Below are 21,343 nucleotides of genomic sequence, written 5' to 3'. Positions count from 1 at the left end.
GGGCTCAAGCAATCCTCCTGCCTCAGCCTCAAAGTGTTGGGATTATAGGCATGAGCCACCGCACCTGGCCTGTATCTATTTTAAAAAACATTTTTAGGTATGTCTTATTTATTTATTTATGAGATGGAGTCCCGCTCTGTTGCCCAGGCTGGAGTGCAGCGGCATAATCTCAGCTCACTGAAACCTCCACCGCCCAGGTTCAAGCAATTAGTCTGCCTCAGCCTTCTGAGTAGCTGGGATTACAGGCATGTGCCACCACACTGGCTGATTTTTGTATTTTTAGTGGAGGGGGGGTTTCACCATGTTGGCCAGGCTGGTCTTGAACTCCTGACCTCAGGTGATCCACTCGCCTCGGCCTCCTAAAGTGCTGAGATTACAGGCATGAGCCACAGCGCCTGGCCAGTCTTCTTTCTTTAATAAGTCTTCTTTCTTTTATGTTTATCTGCTGTTAGTTTGGAGTTCCCCTAAAGCAGATCCTGGGGCAAAGATGTAAGTATCAGCTGTTTTCCTATGGGGTGATCCCTGGAAGAACTGGTGGGGAGTGGGAAAATGAGACAGGGAAAAGGAGGGAAGCCAATAAAGAGTATGGAGCCATCAGGTTACAGCCGTGGCAGCCGGCATTCAACTCATTGGGGACCCCCAGAGAGAGCATATAAAACACACTTCATGGCCAGGCGCGGTGGCTCATGCCTGCAATCCCAGCACTTTGGGGCGCCGAGGCGGGCAGATCACGAGGTCAAGAGATCAAGACCATCCTGGCTAACATGATGAAACCCCGTCTCTACTAAAAATACAAAAATTAGCTGGGTGTGGTGGCGCACGCCTGTAGTCCCAGCTATTCGGGAGGCTGAGGCAGGAGAATGGCATGAACCCAGGAGGCGGAGGTTGCAGTAATCCGAGATTGCACCACTGTACTCCAGCCTGGCGACAGAACGAGACTCCGTCTCAAAAACAAAAAATAACAACAAAAAAACACACTGCATAATTCTCCACTGAGGGGTGAGGATGCGGGAGTTTCAATCCACCAACTCCTCCCCTCATTGGTGGAGAGGGGCTCCTCAGGATGTTAGCTTCCCTGGCTAGAAACCCTGCCAGGTAGAAGGACATAGAAAGTCAAAGGTGTGGACAGGAGGCCCTGCAGATGGCATCTGAAGTGGCCTCGGCCATATGGGTGGGGCACTGGGAGACTCAGCTTATGTTCTTTACCCAGCATCAGATCACATAACAAGAAAGTTATTACTTTGTCAATTCATTGTCCATCCTAAATCCCTCAAAGAGAAATGCTCAAATTGAGGATACTTCACCTTGAATACTCCCCCAACGTTTACCATGCCCAATCTTTCTCTTCTACGTACAAAGAGGCTCAGACAATAGCACCTAGCTAGAATTTATTTACATTAGTTTGTGCATATTTTATTTTGATACTTATCTATTTATGGCAAGCATACTGGTTTTCTGTTTACCATAGTAACATAAACTTTCCATTAAATGTAAATATGAAAGAAAAAATACATTGTTTTACAGAAAATTATGAAGCCTTTTTCAGTGTTAAGGGATATGGTCAAAGGTGATTCACAAATGAGTGGGACTTAGGAAACACTTTGTGGAAGCTCCCTCTCTTAATTGTCACACAAACTAACTGTCCCATGCATTTTGCTGGGACAAGTACAGAAAAAGCAACTCTCTGTTCCCCTGTGCCCTGAGATGACTGAAAAGGGACGCCTCCTTTTTCCCATCCTTTTTGGAGAAGATGTGAACCACTCCTGGCACTGTAACCTTCTGTCTGCCCAGTCATGGATTAAAAATGAAATTCATATCTAATAGGTCTAACTTTAGCCACAGGAAATGGGAGTGCTCGGGCGACCCAAAAGGGTTCGCCATCCTTTGTTTGAGGATGGGTACGTTATCTTTACCTAACCTTCTTCCTTCCCCTTTTTGGGAGGGGAGAGAGTGGAGGCTAGGTTTGGGGAGTGAACGGGAAGTGAAGGCTGATGGATCTGTTTCCTGGCTGGCTTTGTGGCAGAGGCCCCACCTCCCAACTCCCTTTGTTGTCACAGTCCTGGCTTGCAAATGTATGTTACATATTGTTAGGACCAAGTGATGCCCACTTTTGGATGTGTTATAACAACAGGTATTTGGATCATGAAAATCACCCAAGTGAGAAATCTAAATACCCTCTATACTGGAAACATCTAGATACCTTGATTGCAGATAAGAAATATTTTTGTAAAAACAGAACAAAACAAAAAAATACGGTTGGCTGGGTGTGGTGGCTCACACCCATAATCCCAGCACTTTGGGAGGCCAAGGCGGGAGGATTCCTTGAAACCAGCCAGAGTTTAAGATCAGCCTGGGCAACATGGCAGAACCCAATCTCTATATATAAATTAGCCAGGCATGGTGGTGCGCACTGTAGTCCCAGCTACTCTGCAGGCTGAGGCAGGAGGATCGACTGAGCCAAGGAAGTCAAGGCTGCAGTGAGCCATGATCACACCACTGCACTCCAGCCTGGGCGACAGAGCAAGATCCTGTCTCAAAACAACAACAACAATGGTTAAACCTAGATATTTTTCTACTTCCATTTATACATTTTCTCCAGCTTTATTACAATGTAGACAATTTACAGAAATCTGTTTTATGCTTTTAATTGGAAGTTACCAGATCACAATTGATGTTATCTTTTTCTTACCTGATACATAAGTAATAAAATAGAGCAACTGGGAACTATTATTACCTGGGTTGTCACCTGCTTTTTTAAGGCCTTTGAACTAGCTTTGTGACTCCAGGCATTTCACTTTCCCACTTTGGATCTCAGTTTCATTATCTGTAAACTGAGGGAATTGGCCCATGTGACCTCTAAAGTTTCCTTCTAACATTTTATGCATTTATGACATTATGTGGCCAAAGAGGTTTTTGGGTGGGGGAGGAAAGTGGGTAATGAGAATGGCAGAGATTGGGAAACACTTTCCAGAAATAAGTATGAGACTCTCAATTTGTCTCAAAATCACCAATTATAATATCCCTATGCATAAGCAATGTTTTTGAAACATAAGGTCTGTGTTCAGGTTCCAGCATAGACCAGTGCACGGCAAAAGAAGGTGATCCACAAATGTGTATTAAATACATGGATAAATGAATAAAGGCCCTTTCATTGGTGCCCTTAAGGGTCCAAGGCTAATGTCAGAAGGACCACTGACAAATGAGTGTGAATCAAAAATGCAAGAGATTAGAAGAAAGGGCAAAATGGAGAGTAAACAAGAGAGTGGCAAAGACATACATACATACTGTATATATATATATAGTTGACTCTCATTATTCATAGTAGTACGTTCTATTAAGTCATTGTGAACACTGAGTTAATGAATACTAAACCATTGCTCCAAGGGGGAATATAGGGCTAAGTTTCTGTGAGCCTCTAGTTGTAATTTTTTTTTTTTTTTGAGACAGGGTCTCACTCTGTTGTCCAGGCTGGAGTGCAGTGGCACAGTCACTGCTCACTGTAGCCTCAGTCTCCTGGGCTCAAGTGATCCTTCCTCCTCAGCCTCCTGAGTAGCTGGGACTATAGGTACACACCACCATACCCCACTAATTTTTTTATTTTTATTTCTAGTAGAGATGAGGTCTGGCTATGTTGCCTAGGCATGGCTGCAATATTTTTGTCAATACATAACCCTGTTTTATGTGTATTTCTGCTTAATGACATCTTATTTAATACATATTGTTGATTCATTAGCATTGAACTCATGGCCAATGACACCAGAACTCAAGCCTGAAAGAAGCTTATCTAACGTGTATTTTCTCCAAAAGGCACATCATAGCCCTCTTGTGCTTAGAAATACTAGACAGCATTTCAGCATTATACTTGAGAACCTTCTTACACACTGAAATCACCAACAAAAAATACAATGTGAACAACATGGCACTAAACAGACCAGAAAGAGGATACTTGTTTACAGTATGGGAGCTAGAACAAGAAGGCAGTGTATCACCTTGTTCATCTTCTGCTGGCAACGTGCTAAGGGGACTCAAATATTTTGCTGCTCTGCATGAGTCTGTGAATGACTGCACAAGTGCCACGAGTATTAATTCTGGCGTTAGAAATAGATTTTAGAGAGTAAGCAAACTTACAAATATGAAATCATGAGTAATGAGGATCTCGTGTGTGTGCGTGCCTGTGTGGATAGATGGATGGAGATAGATAGGTTTTTAAAAAAGAAAAGAAATGCATGAAATGAGAAAATGAGTGTTTCATTCCAAAGAGCTTTGCAGCTCACAGGGGGAGGCAGGCCCTGCACAGAGCAGAGAGAACAGGGCCACCCACAGAACTGTACCCCTCTCCCTACATCCTTTTTAGTCTGAGAGACACAAAGATATTTCAGGCAGGACTAGCTATATAATTTGCAGGACCTGACACAAAATAAAAATGTGGGGCCCTTTGTCCAAAAAGTACTGAGTTTTCAGGTGACTATAGTAGAGCACTGAACTGGGCACATGGCCCTTCTGAATGAAGACCCTGTGCCTGCCCAGGTTGCAGGCCGGTAAACCTGGCCCTGGTTTCAGGCCTGCAAGAAGGCCTGACCCAGGTGAGGACATGTGAGCAGATCAGAGAAGGAGACTTATACTCTCACACTACACTTGTGTGCCCAAAGCCTTAGGTCTCAGCTTAATGCCTCAGACTGGGCCTTACCCCAAACACCAACCCAAGTCAGGCAGCAGAGAGAGGCCTGATTTCTCCTCCTTCACTGAGGACCCAAATAGCCCCAAATGACAGCAAACGCCACAAGCAAAGTAACAGTTGACTGGGCAATTTCTGTCTAAAGTAAAGAACAGTGTCCCAGTTTTTTCCTCCTTCCTCACCCAGGGAAGCAGAATACAGAATTTGCTTCTGTATGTCCCCTCTCTAAACATACACACACACACACACACACACACACACAGAGAGAGAGAGAGAGAACCCCAAGTTTCCTGGTGACAAAGACTTCTGCTGAATTGCCTACAATTCAGAGTTATGCTCCAAGATACAGAATGGAGGTAGGGGTCAGGGTGGGAGAGGGATTAAAGCAAGATGCCATTTCACGCTCTGGGATTGGCAAAATTGAAAAGTCTGATAATATGAAGGTTTGGAGACATCAGGGCTCTCATACAAGGCTGGAGGGAGAGTCACAGATTGGATAGCAACTTGACAGCTTCCAGGCATGCTGAAAATGTGAATGTCTTACTGCTCAGTGTTCCACTTTAAGGGAGATACTCTAGAGTATGTCTTGCCCAAGGGCACTTGCAGACATGTCCAGGATGTTTATAACAGCAAAGGACTGGAAATAACAGAAGCATCCACTAGTGGGAAAATGAAATATAGGACATGCACCAACATTCTCATCAGTCAAAACCAATCCATCAACTAAGCTCCTTCTTTAACAGACACCACCCATACCCTACTATGCACTTGGATATGTAAAGTGTACATCAGCTGCAGCCCTGCTAGCTCACCTCCTGCCTGACCCTTGTTTGGATAGCTCCATTTGTTTCCCGGTAGTTTATTTCAATCCAACCAGAATTAAAAACACACAGGGCCTGCCTGCTTCTAGGCCAGTGGTACCTGATTTTTTTTTTAATCTCAAGATGCTTTTATACTTTCAAAAATTAGTGAGGGTCCCAATGAGCTTTTGTTTATGTTGGTTGTACCTATCAATATACACAGTATTAGAAAATAAAACTGAGAATTTTTTTGAGACAAGGTCTCACTCACCCAGGCTAGAGTGCAGAGGCATGATCACGGCTCACTGCAGCCTCAACCTCCTTGGCTCAGGCAATCCTCCTGCCTCAGCCTCCCAAGTAGCTGGAAGCAGGTACATGCTACCATGCCTATATATACGTATGTATGTATGTACGTATTTTTTGAGACAGGGTCTAGCTCTGTTACCCAGGCCTGGGTGCAGTGTTGCAATCTCAGCTCACTGCAACCTCTGCTTCCCCAGCTTAAGCTATCCTCCCACCTCAGCCTCCCAAGTAGCTGGGACTACAGGCACGTGCCACCACGCACAGCTAACTTTTGTATTTTCTTTGGTAGAGATTTGCCAGGTGGCCCAGGTTGGTCTCAAACTCCTGGGCTCAGGCAATCCTCCCACTTTGGCCCCCAAAGTGTTGGGATTACAGGCATAAGCCACTGCACCCAGCCTTTTAAAAAATTATTTGTAGAGATGGAGTCTCACTATGTTGACAGGATGGTCTCAAACTCCTGGGCTCAAGCAATCTTCCCACATTGGCCTCCCAAAGTGCTGAGATTACAGGCATGAGACACCAGGCCCAGCCAAAACTGAGACATTTTAAAAACATTTATTCTTTTAAAAATAAACATATTACTTGTTAATCTAATTACCATATTTTAATAAAAATTAACTATATTTTCAAAAAAACATGAAAGGAGTAACATCGTTCTATGTTTTGACTACTCTAATGTTTGGAGTAGTCATTTGCACAGAAGACAGCTGGATTCATACATCTGCTCCTGCAATCAAGCTGCTATGATTTGTTATTTTGGTCGACACATACAAAGAACATCTGTTTTGTATTTATGTCGTCAGTACCCTCTAGGCCTTGGGGACTCCTAGGGCTTCTCAGATCACACTTTGAGAACCACTCTTTCAGGCCACTCACCACTCCACCAAAGCTGTCATTCATACCAATACAAGCATGTTACTTCCCATTTCCTTCAAACCATCTCTGGCTCCTCTGGTTCAGAGTTAAGTCCAAACTCTACTCACAAAACCTCTCCCATCTGGCTAGTCATGCATGTCGAAACTCCATTACTATGCTCTTTAATACACCGAATACTCTGCCACTGCTGGGTACATATGGATGACTGAACCCATCCCACTCATTCACGCCTTTGAGCCTCAGCCTTCCTCCTGCCTGAAGGACTCCTATGCATCTTTTACAATCTAGTCCAAAGGTCATTTTCTCTAGGAAGCCTTCTCTGATTCACCCTTCCCTTAGAGTTTTCTCTTTTTATTTTTTAGGTATTCATTTTTTGAATAGGTAATATACAAATGCACAGGATTAAATTCCAAAAGGGTATAGGCACCATATGATGATGTCGACCTCTCTCACATCCCAGCCATCGCTTCCTTCTGCATTCTTCCAGACCAGCTCTAGACATAAATAAGCAAATCATCTATTTTACCCAATGCTAACACACTATAGGTACTGCTCTACACTTGCTTAACACTATATTTGGGAAAGCCTTCCACGCTATGAAATAATCAATTTTTTTCAGTAGTTGCAAATTACATTTTTAAAATGTGCAATAACGTATTTATTTAAGTCCCCATTGACTGAGTATGTATGTAGTTTCCAATCTTCTGCTGCAGCAAATATCCTTCTACATAAACCAGCCTACACGCATAAGAGACTCTGTAGCATTAATATCCAGAAACAGAACTGTTGGGGTCAAGGGAATGTGTATTTGTAAGTTTGCTAAACATTGCCAATTGGCCTCCATAAAGCCTGCTCTAATTTATACTCCTACTGGCCATGTATAAAAGGTTGTTCCCCTCCTCAAACAGCATTATCCAACTTTCTAATTTCTGCCAACGTGGTAGGTGAGAAATGATACCCTGGTCAAGTTTAAACTGATATTTTTCTAATAAGATCAAATCTCTAGAGTTGTGCTGTCCAATATGGGAGCCACTAGATACATGTGACTGTTTAAATTCACTTTTTTTTTTTGGAGACAGAGTCTCGCCCTATTGCCAGGCTAGAGTGAAGTGGCATGATCTCGGCTCACTGCAACCTCAGCCTCCTGGGTTCAAGCATTTCTTCTGCCTCAGCCTCCCGAGTAGCTGGGATTACAGGCGCCTGCCACCACGCCTGGCTAATTTTTGTATTTTTAGTAGAGATGGGGTTTCATCATGTTGGGCAGGCTGGTCTCAAACTCCTGATCTCGTGATCTGCCCACCTTGGCCTCTCAAAGTGCTGGGATTACAGGTGTGAGCCACCACGCCCAGTCCAATATGTGAGCTACTAGGTACATGTGACTGTTTAAATTCACATTTTAATTAATCAAAATTAATAAAATTAAAAATGCAGCTCCTCAGCTGCACTAGTCACATTTCAAGTGCTCAATAGCCACCTGAGGCTAGTGGCCTCCATATGAGACGGAGCAGATAGAAAACATTTCTGTCGTCACAAGAAGCACTTACTGGTGCTCTGTGGATCTGCAGTGTCTGATGGCTACCGTGAGCCACATGTGGTCACTGACATTGAAATGTGGCTAGTCTGAATTGAGATGTGCTCTAAGTATACAATACTCACTGGATACTGAAGAGTTGGTATGAAAAAGAGAATGTAAAACATCTTCTTAACAATTTTTATAGCTACTGCAGGTTGAAATGCTAGTATTTGGGCCAGGTGCGGTGGTTCACGCCTATAATCCTAGCACTTCGGGAGGCCGAGGCGAGTGGATCACCTGAGGTCAGGAGTTTGAGACCAGCCTGGCAAACATGGTGAAACCTCGTTTCTACTAAAAATACAAAAATTAGCTGGGCATGGTGGTAGGCCCCTGTAATCCCAGCTACTAGGGAGGCTGAGGTAGGAGAATCACTTGAACCTGGGAGGCAGAGGTTGCAGTGAGCCGAAATCGCAATACTGTACTCTAGCCTGGACGACAGAGCAAGACTCTGCTTCAAAAAAAAAAAAAAAAAAAAAAAAAAAGAAAGAAATATACTGAGTTAAAATGTATTGTTAAAATTAATGTCGTCTGCTTCTTTTTACTTATTTTAATGTGGCTACTAAGAAACTTAAAAATCACGATTGTGGCTCACATTCTACTTTTTTTTTTTTTTTGAGATGGAGTTTCGCTTTTGTTGCCCAGGCTGGAGTGCAATGGCACGATCCCGGCTCACTGCAACCTCTGCCTCCTGGGTTCAAGCGATTCTCCTGCCTCAGCCTCCTGAATAGTTGGGATTACAGGCCTGCATCACCACGCCCAGCTAATTTTGTATTTTCAGTAGAGACAGGGTTTCACCATGTTAGCTAGGCTGGTCTCGATCTCCTGACCTCAGGTGATCCACCCACCTTAGTCTCATAAAGTGCTGAGATTACAGGCGTGAGCCACGGCGCCTGGCCAACATTCTACTTCTATTGGACAACACTGCTCCAGAGGGCACAACGCTGTGGAGGCCCGGATTTTAGCATCTTTCTTTTTACATAGAAATAAATGCAGTTATTTGCTTATACACTGTTGGTGGGAGGGTAAACTAGTTCAACCATTATGGAAATCAGTGTGGCTATTCCTGAAAGACCTAAATAATAATAAAGACCTAAAAACAGAAATATCATTCCACCCAGCAATCCCATTACTGGGTATATACCCAAAGGGATATAAATCATTCTATCATAATGACACATGCACATGTATGTTCGTTGCAGCACTATTCACAATAGCAAAGACATGGAATCAACCTAGATGCCCATCAACGGTAGACTAAATAAAGAAAAAGTTGTACATATACACCATGGAATACTATGCAGCCACAAAAAGAATGAGATCATGTGTTTTGCAGGAACATGGATGAAGCTGGAGGCCATTATGCTTAGCAAACTAATGCAGGAACAGAAAACCAAATACTGTGTGTTCTCACCTATAAGTGGGAGCTAAATGATGAGAACACATGGACACACAGAGGGGAACAACACACACTGGGGCCTATCAGAGGGTGGAGGGTGGGAGGACAGGGAGGATCGGGAAAAATAACTAATGGGTACTGGGCTTAATCCTTAGTGATGAAATAATCGATACAACAAACCCCCATGACACAAGTTTACCTATAAAACAAACCTGCACATGTACCCCTGAACTTAAAAGAACAAAAGAAGTACAGTTATCATTGCTATAAAGAAAAAGAGCCTCCTTACCCTTCCCTGCCCCATGTAGACAGGCTGGGCAACAAAAGGAGAAAGGGCTACAATGATCCTGATGACAAAGGATCAACCCTGCAACAAACCAGTACACTTCCCACCTGGGCGGCCACAGGCAGAAACCAGTGACCCCGAGCGGGGACTGATTTCCTGGTGGCTGTTAAAACAATGCACCAGAGAACAAAGTGCCTTCAAAACTAAGAATAGAAGAACAGCTCCAATAAGATTTCCAGGACTCTGCAGGAACAAATTCCTCCCTTGCTCTGTCCGTAATCCACCTTCCACCCACAGCTTGACCAGCCTCAGCACAAATGTCCCCATCTCCGCATCCGTATACACAGCTCTGGGCAAGAACTGAAGGACAGAGTGGAAAGGGGAGATCCAGAGAAAGAGGTGAGGTGACAAGCACTTTGCCCTAAGGGGCTCACACCATAATGGTTCTGCAGTTGAGATGTGGAATGTTTCTCTTATCCATGTCTTTGGCTTCAGATACGAGGGCCAAGACAACTCAGTTTTGCAACGTGATCCATAAAACTGATACATCAGAATGGACTCTGTATTCTGAAAAGGTACTGAGGGAATGAGATCTAATTGTATCTGCTTGGGGGGAAATGTTAATTATAATAATAATAACATTATTATTAGCTGTATGCCTTTGGTTAAGGTTTATAATCCAGTCTCAGTTTTATAATCCAGAAAATAAAGGGGTTGGATGCTATGTGTGGTGATTTCTGAAAGACCTTAAAACAGAAATATCATTTGACCCAGCAATCCCATTACTGGGTATATACCCAAAGGAATAGAAATCATTCTATCATAATGACAAATGCACATGAATGTTCTATCTCATTCAGTTCAAAAATTCCCTGACGCTATGCACATGCAAACAAGGTATCATCAACACTATCATCTTTATTCTCTCACTCAGTTAGAAAACACTCATTGGGCAGCTAATACGAGTCAGACCCTGGACCTGACACTGGCATACAATACAGAAAAACACCGCTTCGCTTCTGGAGTAATTTCTTAAGAGACAGAAAGAAGGAGAAGGGAGAATGGATGGAGTAAAAAATTAGAGCAGAGTTCTTCACCAGGAGCCAGGGGGCCGTACAGACATTTTCACAACTATGTTCTAAAGAGAACACTCAAAGATACACGTGAACTCAGGAAGGCAGAGGGCTAGTGATGTAGTGAAACTATGAGAGGCCAAGTACCATGTTAAATTCTTAGTATGTGTGGGTGCTTGAAGAGTTTGTGCCCAAAACAGTCCACAAAGTGTGCATGGAAATATACACATAAGGGACTTGAACCTGTGCTTGGCTGGTGCAGAGCCTGCTTCTCTCCCCAGCATCAGGGATGGTCTCATGGCTTGTGGCCTCTCCCTGCTGCCATGCCTCCATCAACTCTCCCTTTCTCATATCAGAAGACCACAAGCATTTAACAGCCTTGCACTTGTCTGACCCGAGCTTGCTGTATCTGCCCAAGAGGGCTGGGAAGATAAGATGAAATAATCCCTGTGAAATACTCATCACTAGTCAGCACTCAAGAGGTACCAGTAGATCATCATTCATCACATATTCATTTAGGACCTAATACATGTCAGGCCTTGGGATAGGCGTTCTCATCACCTTCATCACTTACTGTTACTACGTTTAACACCCCCCACTCCCAGCAACATGCAGAGTGCTTCACACAATACACACTCAGTAAATGTGGGTTCAGTAAGTAAATGGTGATGATCTTGGTGGTAGATCAATTTATTCTTCAGCAAATATTTATGCCTTTCCCTGACCTCCATGGCTTGATCCTGTGAGGTGAAAGAGACAGTGTACCAACTCTGAGCCTACATCTTAAGAGACATCATGTGTTTCTGCTTGCTCCACAGGAGAAGAATATATACGTGAGTAGCACTGTCCAGAATGAACCCGTGTAGGACAGACCACCCCAGCCAACCTGCACACTTATAAGCACAAGAATAAGTGTTTGTTATTGTTTGCCACTGAGTTTCGGGGTAGCTCTTACTCAGCAAAAGCTGACTGAGACGGTCTCCTTTACCCAACTCCAGAGGTTTCAGGCAGGGAGAGTGGCCCTGGCTTTTCTTACTTTTAAGATGGAGTTTCAGAAATTAGGTCACTTGGTGTGTGTCCCTCTCTCCCCCATTTTCTCTGGGCTGGTAATGTCCCATTCAAAGAAGATAGCAGGGACTACAAAGACCCATATTTTGGCCACCTTGGCACCTGGCGCAGAATCCAGCACAAGGATGGTTCTCAGGCAGTGCCTGATTGATGGAAAGATGGGATAAGTACAGTCAAAATCACTAGAAGCAGCAAACTGGACCTCAGATGCTCAGAGCCACTGGTTCTGCGGTCCCCAAAGCATGGAAAGTGGACCCCACTGGTGATATAATATCATCTCAGACCATATGCAATAGACCTGTACATATTTATTATAATATGTTTTAGGAAACACATTTCCAACCTGTGATTTCAGGGCTATTACTGCTTAGGATGTGCCTAAGTCTAAAAAATAAACAAAAACAAACCAAAAAACCCAAACCTAAAATGCCAAAACAGAAACGAAAAAGAGATAATTTAAAGAAATACAGTAACTGAAAAATAATAGTACCGGTGGTATGCGGATATGAAAAATGTGAGTGAAATTTGGGAAACACTGATCTATTTCAAGTCTCTTTTTCCTAAAAATCACAATCATAATCATAGTGAGCATTTTTGAGCACTAACAAAATAAGCTGTTTGAAGCCCTTCACAGATATTATCTTATAAATTCCTGATACCCTATGAGGCAGGTACTATCAGCATCTTCATCCTGCAGGTGAAGAAACTGAGGCCCAGAGAGGTAAGGAACTTGCACAAGGTCACAGAGTAAGTGACAGTGAGGATTTGACTTCAGGCTGCAACCTCCAGGATATCAGTCCTTGATGGCTATGTCTTCACTGGTTCTGCTTGGAGAACCTGGTACTAGGGAAGTTTAGCATTGCCCAGGGTTAACTGCAAAATCCAGAACTTGATCCTCAGATTCCTGACTCCTAGCCCAGTGCTCTCGTCCCTCCACAAGGAATATGGTGGAGAGGACACCTGGGGTTTATGGCAGGGGCTGGGTGGGGTCTGTGAGAGGAAAGGGAGAGAGATGGTAAGCACTGCAAGGAAGACTTAGAAGGGAGAGATGGGGAAATAAGGATCTGTCATGGGTTATTTCAAAGCTGCCAAGCTGAGGCAGGTGCCCAAAGAATGCAGGGAAGCTAGAATATGGACAGAGACATTCAGAAAAAGAGGGCTGGCAGAGCAAGGGTTGGCACACAGGAGCTGCTTCCCAAGAGAACTGCCCACCCCGGCCAGTATCAGGAATGAGTTTCCCTAAGTGACATCCACTTTGTCTATATTTAGGTCCTGAAGCCACCCATTGTTTGCGTCCCAGTGAACAGCCGGGGTCACCACTCTGACCTTGCCCGCTCCGAGTCACACGTCTGAGTGTTCCGTCAAGAGAAGCCTTTTTAGGATCTGGTTTGAATCAGCTTCCCTTCCATGGCTCCTACTTGGCGTCCTGGGCAAGCTGCAAAAACACAGCTAGAATAGCGTCCTGGGCAAGCTGCAAAAACACAGCTAGAATAGCGTCCTGGGCAAGCTGTAAAAATACAGCTAGAATAGCGGCTTTACAATGCAGTCTCAACCTGCCATCGAATATGCTGCTTCCTTCCCTCCACAAAATCCAACTATGTCCATGTTTACTCAGGACACAGGTGCTTCAGAGTCCTGTTGTTGCTAAGCCCTTACACACTAAGGTCTGAGCTACTCCAGAGGCCGATGGGGGAGGATCACTTGAGCCCAGGAAGTCAAGGCTGCAGTGAGCTATGATCACGCCACTGCACTCCAGCCTGGGTGACAGAGCAAGACTGTCTCTAAAAGAAAAAAAAAATTATATATATATATGTTCATAAGCAGAATAAAGTAGCTAGTCAGCCAATTACATTTTGAGTTCTAGTTGATATCCTTGGGAAATGTGTACTTAAACACATTCATTAAATCATTCATTAAATCATTTGACTTTGAAGTAGGGCGGATGTGAAAACTATTTTTGACTTTTTGTGCAAGATATTTGCATACTTTAGATTCATATCTGAGCTAAAATGAGTTTGGAAACATCTCTGATTTGACAAGTGGGGAAACTGAGTCCAGAGAAAGTAGTGACTTGTCATAGGTGCCTCTTACTTAGGCACTAACTCGACCACAGCAAACATTCACCAAAATGGGATAACTTACCAAATCATTGGAAAGCAAACTGTTACTGCAGATGTTGCACATAATAGGAGATCTGGGAAGGACCCCACATTAAATAATCACATAACACCTAACAGCTAAAAACATCATTTCTGAATCCATTCTTCATGGGTTTGAAACCTGATCCACTACTTAACCATGTAGGTGACCCAGACAAATTATTTATCTTCTGTAAATCTCAGTTTTGCCATCTGCAAAATAAGAATAATGATAACAGCTAATCCCTACAGTGTTGTTAAGACTTCCATGAGCAAATCTAAGTGTTTAGATAAGCATCTAATAAATGTAAGTTATTATCATATTATATTGTTATTAACATTGCATTAACTATCACTGACATGTAATCAATCATTTGAATATTGTCAACTTTCATACTTGAAAGACTCAAAAATTATTCTTTGTCAAGAGAACAAATAGTGAGGTGAGTGACATGGGGAAAGGCTGAAATTACCCCAGTCACATCAAAGTATTAAAAATATACATCTGGGGGGCATGCAGTGGCCTGCGTCTATAATCCTAGCACTTTGGAAGGCCAAGGTGGGAGGATCACTTAAGGCCAGGAGTTCAAGACAAGCGTGGGCAACATTGCAATACCTGGTCTTGACAAAAAAGTTAAAAAAGTAGCTGGGTATGGTGGTGCATATCTGTAGTCCCAGCTACTCAGGAGGCTGAGGTGGGAAGACTGCTTGAGCCCAGGAGTTCAAGGCTGCAGTGAGCTATGACTGTGCCACTGCACTCGAGCCTGGGCTCGAGCAAGGCAGAGCAAGAGCTTGTCTACTTAAAAAAAAAAAAAAAAAAAAAAAGTATGTCTAAACAATGTCAACAAAACAAAAAGACAACACAAAGAATGGGATAATATATTTGCATATAATATATCTGAGAAGAGATTAATATTCAGAATATGTAGAGAACTCCTAAAACTCAATAACAAAAAAAAATAAGCAACCCAATTCGAAAGTGAGCAAAGGACTTGAACAGACATTTCTGCAAAGAAGACATACAAATGGCCAATAATGCACACGAAAAGATGCTCAACATCACTAATAATCAGAGAAATTCAAATCAAAACTACAAGGTGATACCACTTCACACCTATTAGAATGGCTACTATTGAAAAAAAATCAAAATCAGAAGTGTTGGCGAGGATGTGGAGAAACTGGAACCCTTGTGCACTGTAGGTGGGAATATAAAATGGAATAGCCATTGTGGAAAACAGTATGGTGGTTCCTCAAAACATTAAAAATAGCATTACTGTATGTTCTAGCAATTCTACTTCTGGGTATATATTCAAAAAAACTGAAAGCAGGTGGTAGGAATGTAAACTAGTACAACTACTATGGAAAACAGTGTGGAGATTCCTTAAAGAACTAAAAGTAGAATTACCATTTGATCCAGCAGTCCCACTACTGGTTATCTATCCAGAGGAAAAGAAGTCATTATATGAAAAAATACTTGCACATGCATGTTTATAGCAACACAATTCGCAATTGCAAAATCATGGAACACCCATCAATCAAGGAGTGGATAAATAAACTGTGGTATATTTATACAATGGAATACTACTCAGCCATAAAAAGGAAAGAATTAACGGCATTGCAGCAACCTGGATGAGACTGGAGACTCTTATTCTAAGTGAAGTAACTCAGGAATGGAAAACCAAACAACGTATGATCTCACTGATATGTGGGAGTTAAGCTATGAGGACGCAAAGGCATAAGAATGATATAATGGACTTTGGGGACTTGAGGGGAAGGGTGAGACGGGAGTGAGGGATAAAAGACTGCAAATAGGTTGCTTGGATGATGATGCAACAAAATTTCTATACTGCTTGGATGATGGGTGCAACAAAATTTCACAAATCACTACTGAAGAACTTACTCATGTAACCAAATACTAGCTGTACCCCAATAACTTATGGGAAAAAAATTGAAAGCAGGGTCTTAAGAGATATTTGTACACTCATGTTCACAGCAGCATTATTCACAACAGCTAAAACATGAAAGCAACCCAAGGCCCATCCAAGAATGAATGGATAAGCAAAATGTGGTATGTCACCGTTTAACAATATTAATTGACAAGAAAAACTGTTTAATGTGGGGCATGCAGTAAACAGCTCTCAAATCTTTCAGCCTTGTAATACAGAGGGTAGTTTTCAATCACTATTAGAGGTAATAATGAAATGCAAAATATGTGCTATATATAATTATGCAACAGTGTCGTATATTCACAGAGAAATTGAGTATTTGTTTCTCTGTTACCTTCAGAGCGCCATACAATATTACCACCATATACAATAATGGAATATTCTTAAAGGAAGGGAATTCTGACACATGTTACAACATGAATGAACCCAGAGGACATTATGCTAAATGAAATAAGCCAGTCAAAAAAAGACAAATACTGTTTGACTCTACTTATATGAGATACTTAATCAAAATCACAGAGACAGAAAGTAGAATGGTGGTTGCCAGGGGATGGGGGAGGGAAGAATGGAGAGTTATTGTTTAACGGGTATAGAGTTTCAGTTTTGCAAGGTGAAAAGAGTTCTGGAGATGGATGGTGGTGATGGTTGCACAACATTATGAATGTATTTAATACCACAAAACTATATACTTAAAATAGTCAAGATGGTAAATTATGTGTTATATGTATTTTACCACAATGAAAAAAATTAATATGTCTAGAATGGTCATACACAAGAGCTGGAATTAGGGTTACAGAAATCAGTCCCAGGAACATAGTTCTGATGAGAAGAATAGAAAAAGCAATGGGCATTGTCTTTAAAAAACAGCTTTGGCAGTCCAGGTGCAGTGGCTCATGCCTCTAACCCCAGCACTTTGGGAGGCTGAAGCTTGAGCTCAAGGAGGATTGCTTGAGCTCAGAGTTTAAGATGAGCCTGAGCAACATAGTAAGACCCACGTCTCCACAAAAAAAAAGAAATAATTAGCAGGGCATGGTGGTGTATGCCTGTAGTCCCAGCTACTTGGGAGGCTGAGGCAAGAGGACTGCTTGAGCCCAGGCGGTCAAGGTTGCAGTGAGCCGTGATTGCGCCACTACATTCCAGCGTGGATGACAGAGCAAGATTCTGTCTCAAAAAACAAAAACAAACAAACAAATAAATAAAGAACAGTTTTGGCTTATCCAAAACTTTAACAACTACCTCCACAAAAAACAAATAAATAAAAGGGATAGGGAAAGTAACCTTCAGAGCTCCTAACCATTCTTCAACCCATGGAAACATAACATTTCCAGACACTCTTTCCAAAATAACCCTAACCAAACAACGATGTTCTTAATGAGAATGGTATCAAGTCTGAGTCTCCACTGATAGATAATATCTGACTTCATTCTCCCAATAATAAACAGACTCAAAACACCAGGATCACTTTAGGGAAACCTACAAAACAGTTGCTCCAAGCAGCATGAACTTCTAAAACTGAGTTTAGCCATCTTCCAATCCAAAGAAAAAGAGAAGATCTTGGAAATCCACATTGTGATTAAATAGCAACAACAAAACAGAAGGCGGATGCATCCTTCTTTTCCCTCTTTTCCTTCCCATTAATTAAAACCATTCTCTTACAAAAATTAAAACAGTAGCATTGCACAGCAGAGCGTGAAAAGCCCTTCCCTTTGTTCCCCTCCAATCACTTATGCTAAAGGAGGCCCTGACAGCTCTGCACGCCACTCAACTCACCCTCGCAACCAAGCAAAGCCATCTGCGGTCTTAAACACAGCCACATAGTGCTCTTCTGATTCATACTAAAGTGAGGTGGGAATCTGGCTCCATTATCCCAGGTGCTTTTAACAGCAGCTCCCTGATCAGTGTCTTGGAAGGTAAAAAGAACACTGCATCCTCACACCTCAGATCCTGGCACCACCCCACCAGGCTGGGGTGGGAGTTGAGAGCCGGCCCATCCCAGGCTCAGCAGCAGGGGGCTTACCTGCGCACGGACAAAGAGGCAGCACCACACCATGGGGCGCTCTGACCTCATCCACCCGGACTCGCCGGCTCCTAACTGCAGTGGAGCCCTGTGCACAGGATTCTCTGAACAGGGCTGAGCATAGTTTCCCTGAAGGAACTCCTCCCCGCCACTTGGGCTGCATGACAGGAAGTGACAGGGGCCATCAGTTACAAGTGTCAGAGGCTGAGAGCCGCACCAGTCAAGAGCTCCCCACCTCTCCTACTACTGCTGCTTTTGCAGAGCACTCTTTGGGCATTCAAAGCTACACCAGAAGTTCAGTTTCTGACTGACAATCCCCAGCCTGGAAGAGACAAACAGTGCTCACTGGGTCCCCACCAAAAGCTACGTGAAACATCCCAACGGCTGCAGCGGCTGTGCTGTCTGGAACTTTGCAGACCCAAACACCAGGGTGAAATGGAAAACAAAGCATCACTAGGAGAAGGGACACTGGGAGGAGAGCTTTGGGTCTTCAAAGAGGAATCAATGATCTACTTGAACTTTACCCAAGAATCAGTAGCCCTGCCCGGGATACAGAGCCCACACTGAGTCGCGGTTCAAAAGCAACTACACACCCATCCGTTTCTTTTTGTCTTATGCAAACCTGGCATCTTCTCTTCAGAGCCCTTTCAAAATAGCTGCTTCTGGAAACCTCCCTTTCAACTTTTGTCATGGATAACAAGAGGTCTTCCTGCTCAGAGCTATTATGGAAATAATTCATGGCTGACATTTCTTGTTTTATTAAGTGGGGAATCTCACCAGAATGAACATCTTGCTCCAGTTCCTTGCCTTATAAAAAACCCAGACCTCTTGGGTGAGGTAGACTGTCTCATAGGAAACTACAAGGTTTCAGATTGAAAACTATGCCTGGCTCACTCCTTCCCCACAAACAAACCAGCACTCTCACCCGCCTTGCACATTGGCAGAGGGTCTCGAACTCAAGGAGACATAACTCCAGTGTAGTTTCAATTATTTATTTATTTCTTTTAGTTATCTAATGGGGTAGTATTTGACTTGCAAAAATCTTCCTAATTACAAATTTTAGCTGTTAAGATTTAGCCCAGGGTTTCCTGGGGCCTTCTTACAAATGCACGGATTTTTAAGAGTCTTCCTCTGTCTCAAGCCTGAGTAAAGTCTGGGGACCCAGCAAACACAGTAGGTTCATTTGAACAACAAGCTTCTGGTCTAACAGAAGATTAAATCCAAGACTTTTATGAGAAAGCAGGCTCTCTCCATTCACATTGCCAGGAATTTGCAAGAACTAAGTGAGCTTGGCAAATGCATTTTTCATGGGGACAAAGTCTGAGAAGGGTTCTCAGAGCAAGAGACACATGGGCAGCGTTCTGACAGGTGTTCTAGGCAGAAGAACTGGCAAACTCAACAGCAAGGCAGTGCAGAACTACAGGGTATTTTGGAAGAAACCAAGTACTTTAATAGGTCTGGAGGCTGAACTGACAGGCTTGGGTCTTGCTTCAAAAAGTGTGAGGGAATCACACCTGCTGAGAGAAAGGAGGAAGTGAAATCAGTTTAAAAAGCCTTACGCCTTTCAGGCAAGCATCTGGGTCACCATGGAGCTAGCACCTGGAAACACTCAGTAATGAGTGTCAGATCAAATGGCAGTGTCCACTGGGAGGTGGGTTTCAGATTGTCCTTGGGATTCCCTATTTCCTAAAGCCTGACTCCCCACAAAGCAAGCTGGTTAAGTGGTGGCTGGTGGAGGGGTAAGGGCAGGTATTCCTAAGGCCTCTTGTTCCAGCCTCCTACACAGGAAGGGTCCTGAATTTGAACAAGCCTGTAAATAACTTGAGATTAGCTAGCTTTGGGGACAATTCAGACAATGAAGAAAGACAGTGCCCTGGGAAATGAGGGAGGCTCCATCACCCAGCCATTCCTCTCTTGGAGTATTTTCTGACAAGCCACTTCAAGGAGTCCCAGCAGCCAAGGCCAGCCTCACCCCAGTAAGGATTCATTGGAAATGTGAGATGACCAGGGCATTCTACGTTTTATTTCTCTGGGGAGGAGAAAGGGAACATTCACATGAACAAATCCTAGAATGATTCAACCTAACTTCCGGCTGCTGACTGAATGGGAAAGAAGAACTGAAACCCGTGGGCTGCAGCACTTTGTGCAAGAGGTGAAACTTGAGGGGCTCCAGGGCAGGTAGCAGTGGAGCAGGGGGGTGCAGAGAGAGGGCCAACAGATGCCCTGGCAGGGGAAAGGGATGCAGCCTGCAAAAAGAAAGCAAGAACAGGGCACAGCCGTCTCCTCTGATGCCCTTGCTCTGACCAGAAGCAAGAACTCCCGGATTGAAATGGGTCCATGAAGAAGGCACTTCAAGAGGAGAATTTCAATAGTAAGAGGCTCTGATTCGCAAGGTCCACGTTCATTTTGAGCTTTATAATGCGATATCAAAAGGAACAGGAGTTTTCTCTATGGCATCTAGGATACTACCAAGTATTCAAACATGTTTATGTATTGGTTTTTACATTTTAATAGTAACATAGCATCACTGTCACACATTCAAACCACACAGAAGTATATAAAGTAAAAAGTGAGTCTTCCCAAAGGCCCTACTTTTTTTTCTACCCCGATCCCATTTGCTGGATGCACTGGTGTTAAAAAGCCAGATGTAGACAGAGGTTCATAAACCCAAATTGATTTAGGACCAGGGGTCAGGTACCTGAAAGAAAAGGCCAGGTGGGCACTGGGGCACCACTGAGAGTTTTTGTCTTAGGTCAGTTCCAGCTTTTTGGGTTCCTAAGGGGTTAATGGTCCAGGGTGAGCAGACATTCTAATTTTTTCAATAGAAGCCTGAAATTCAGGGTTTTATGTAAAATCTCTCAATTTGTAAATGCTGGCAACTATTCATCACCGTAAGAAGTACTGTACGGGCCACATAACACAGTTGCTGGCTACATTTGACCCAGGGGCCACCAGTTTGCACCCTCTGGTGGTAATCCTTCCAGACATTTCCTTCTGTCTAAAAACACGAGTTGCTGGGTGTAACATCTTATTTTTTTCAAAAATAGAATGATAACATTGTTCTACCACTTGCTTCTTTTTTCATTTAACATCCAGGGCATCTTTCCCTGTCACGCACGTTTTTGACCTCTTACTGCAGAGCATGCTATGGTATGGAAGGAAATTAACTCATTTAGCCACCTGCCCTGTGGA

General features: G+C 43.2%; 1 protein-coding gene across 7 annotated transcripts in view; it reads right to left on the bottom strand.

Annotated features, from left to right (window-relative positions):
* ARHGEF3 (Rho guanine nucleotide exchange factor 3) overlaps nucleotides 1-21,343 on the bottom strand; it is a 349,765-nt gene that overhangs the window by 171,616 nt on the left and 156,806 nt on the right. The window contains exon 1 of one of the 7 annotated variants that reach the window (XM_054482012.2): nucleotides 18,152-18,279. The exons of the other annotated variants lie outside the window; for them this stretch is intronic. Within the exon in view, the coding sequence (XP_054337987.1) occupies nucleotides 18,152-18,202 (51 nt within the window). The 5' untranslated portion in view covers nucleotides 18,203-18,279. Of the gene's footprint in view, nucleotides 1-18,151; nucleotides 18,280-21,343 lie in introns of those variants that run through there. 7 annotated transcript variants of the gene reach the window in all.

This window comes from Pongo pygmaeus, chromosome 2 (genome assembly GCF_028885625.2).
Source record: "Pongo pygmaeus isolate AG05252 chromosome 2, NHGRI_mPonPyg2-v2.0_pri, whole genome shotgun sequence".
NCBI classification, from domain to species: Eukaryota; Metazoa; Chordata; class Mammalia; order Primates; family Hominidae; genus Pongo; species Pongo pygmaeus.
Note: the sequence above shows the minus strand (reverse complement) of the source record. Positions and strands in the feature narration are given on the sequence as shown.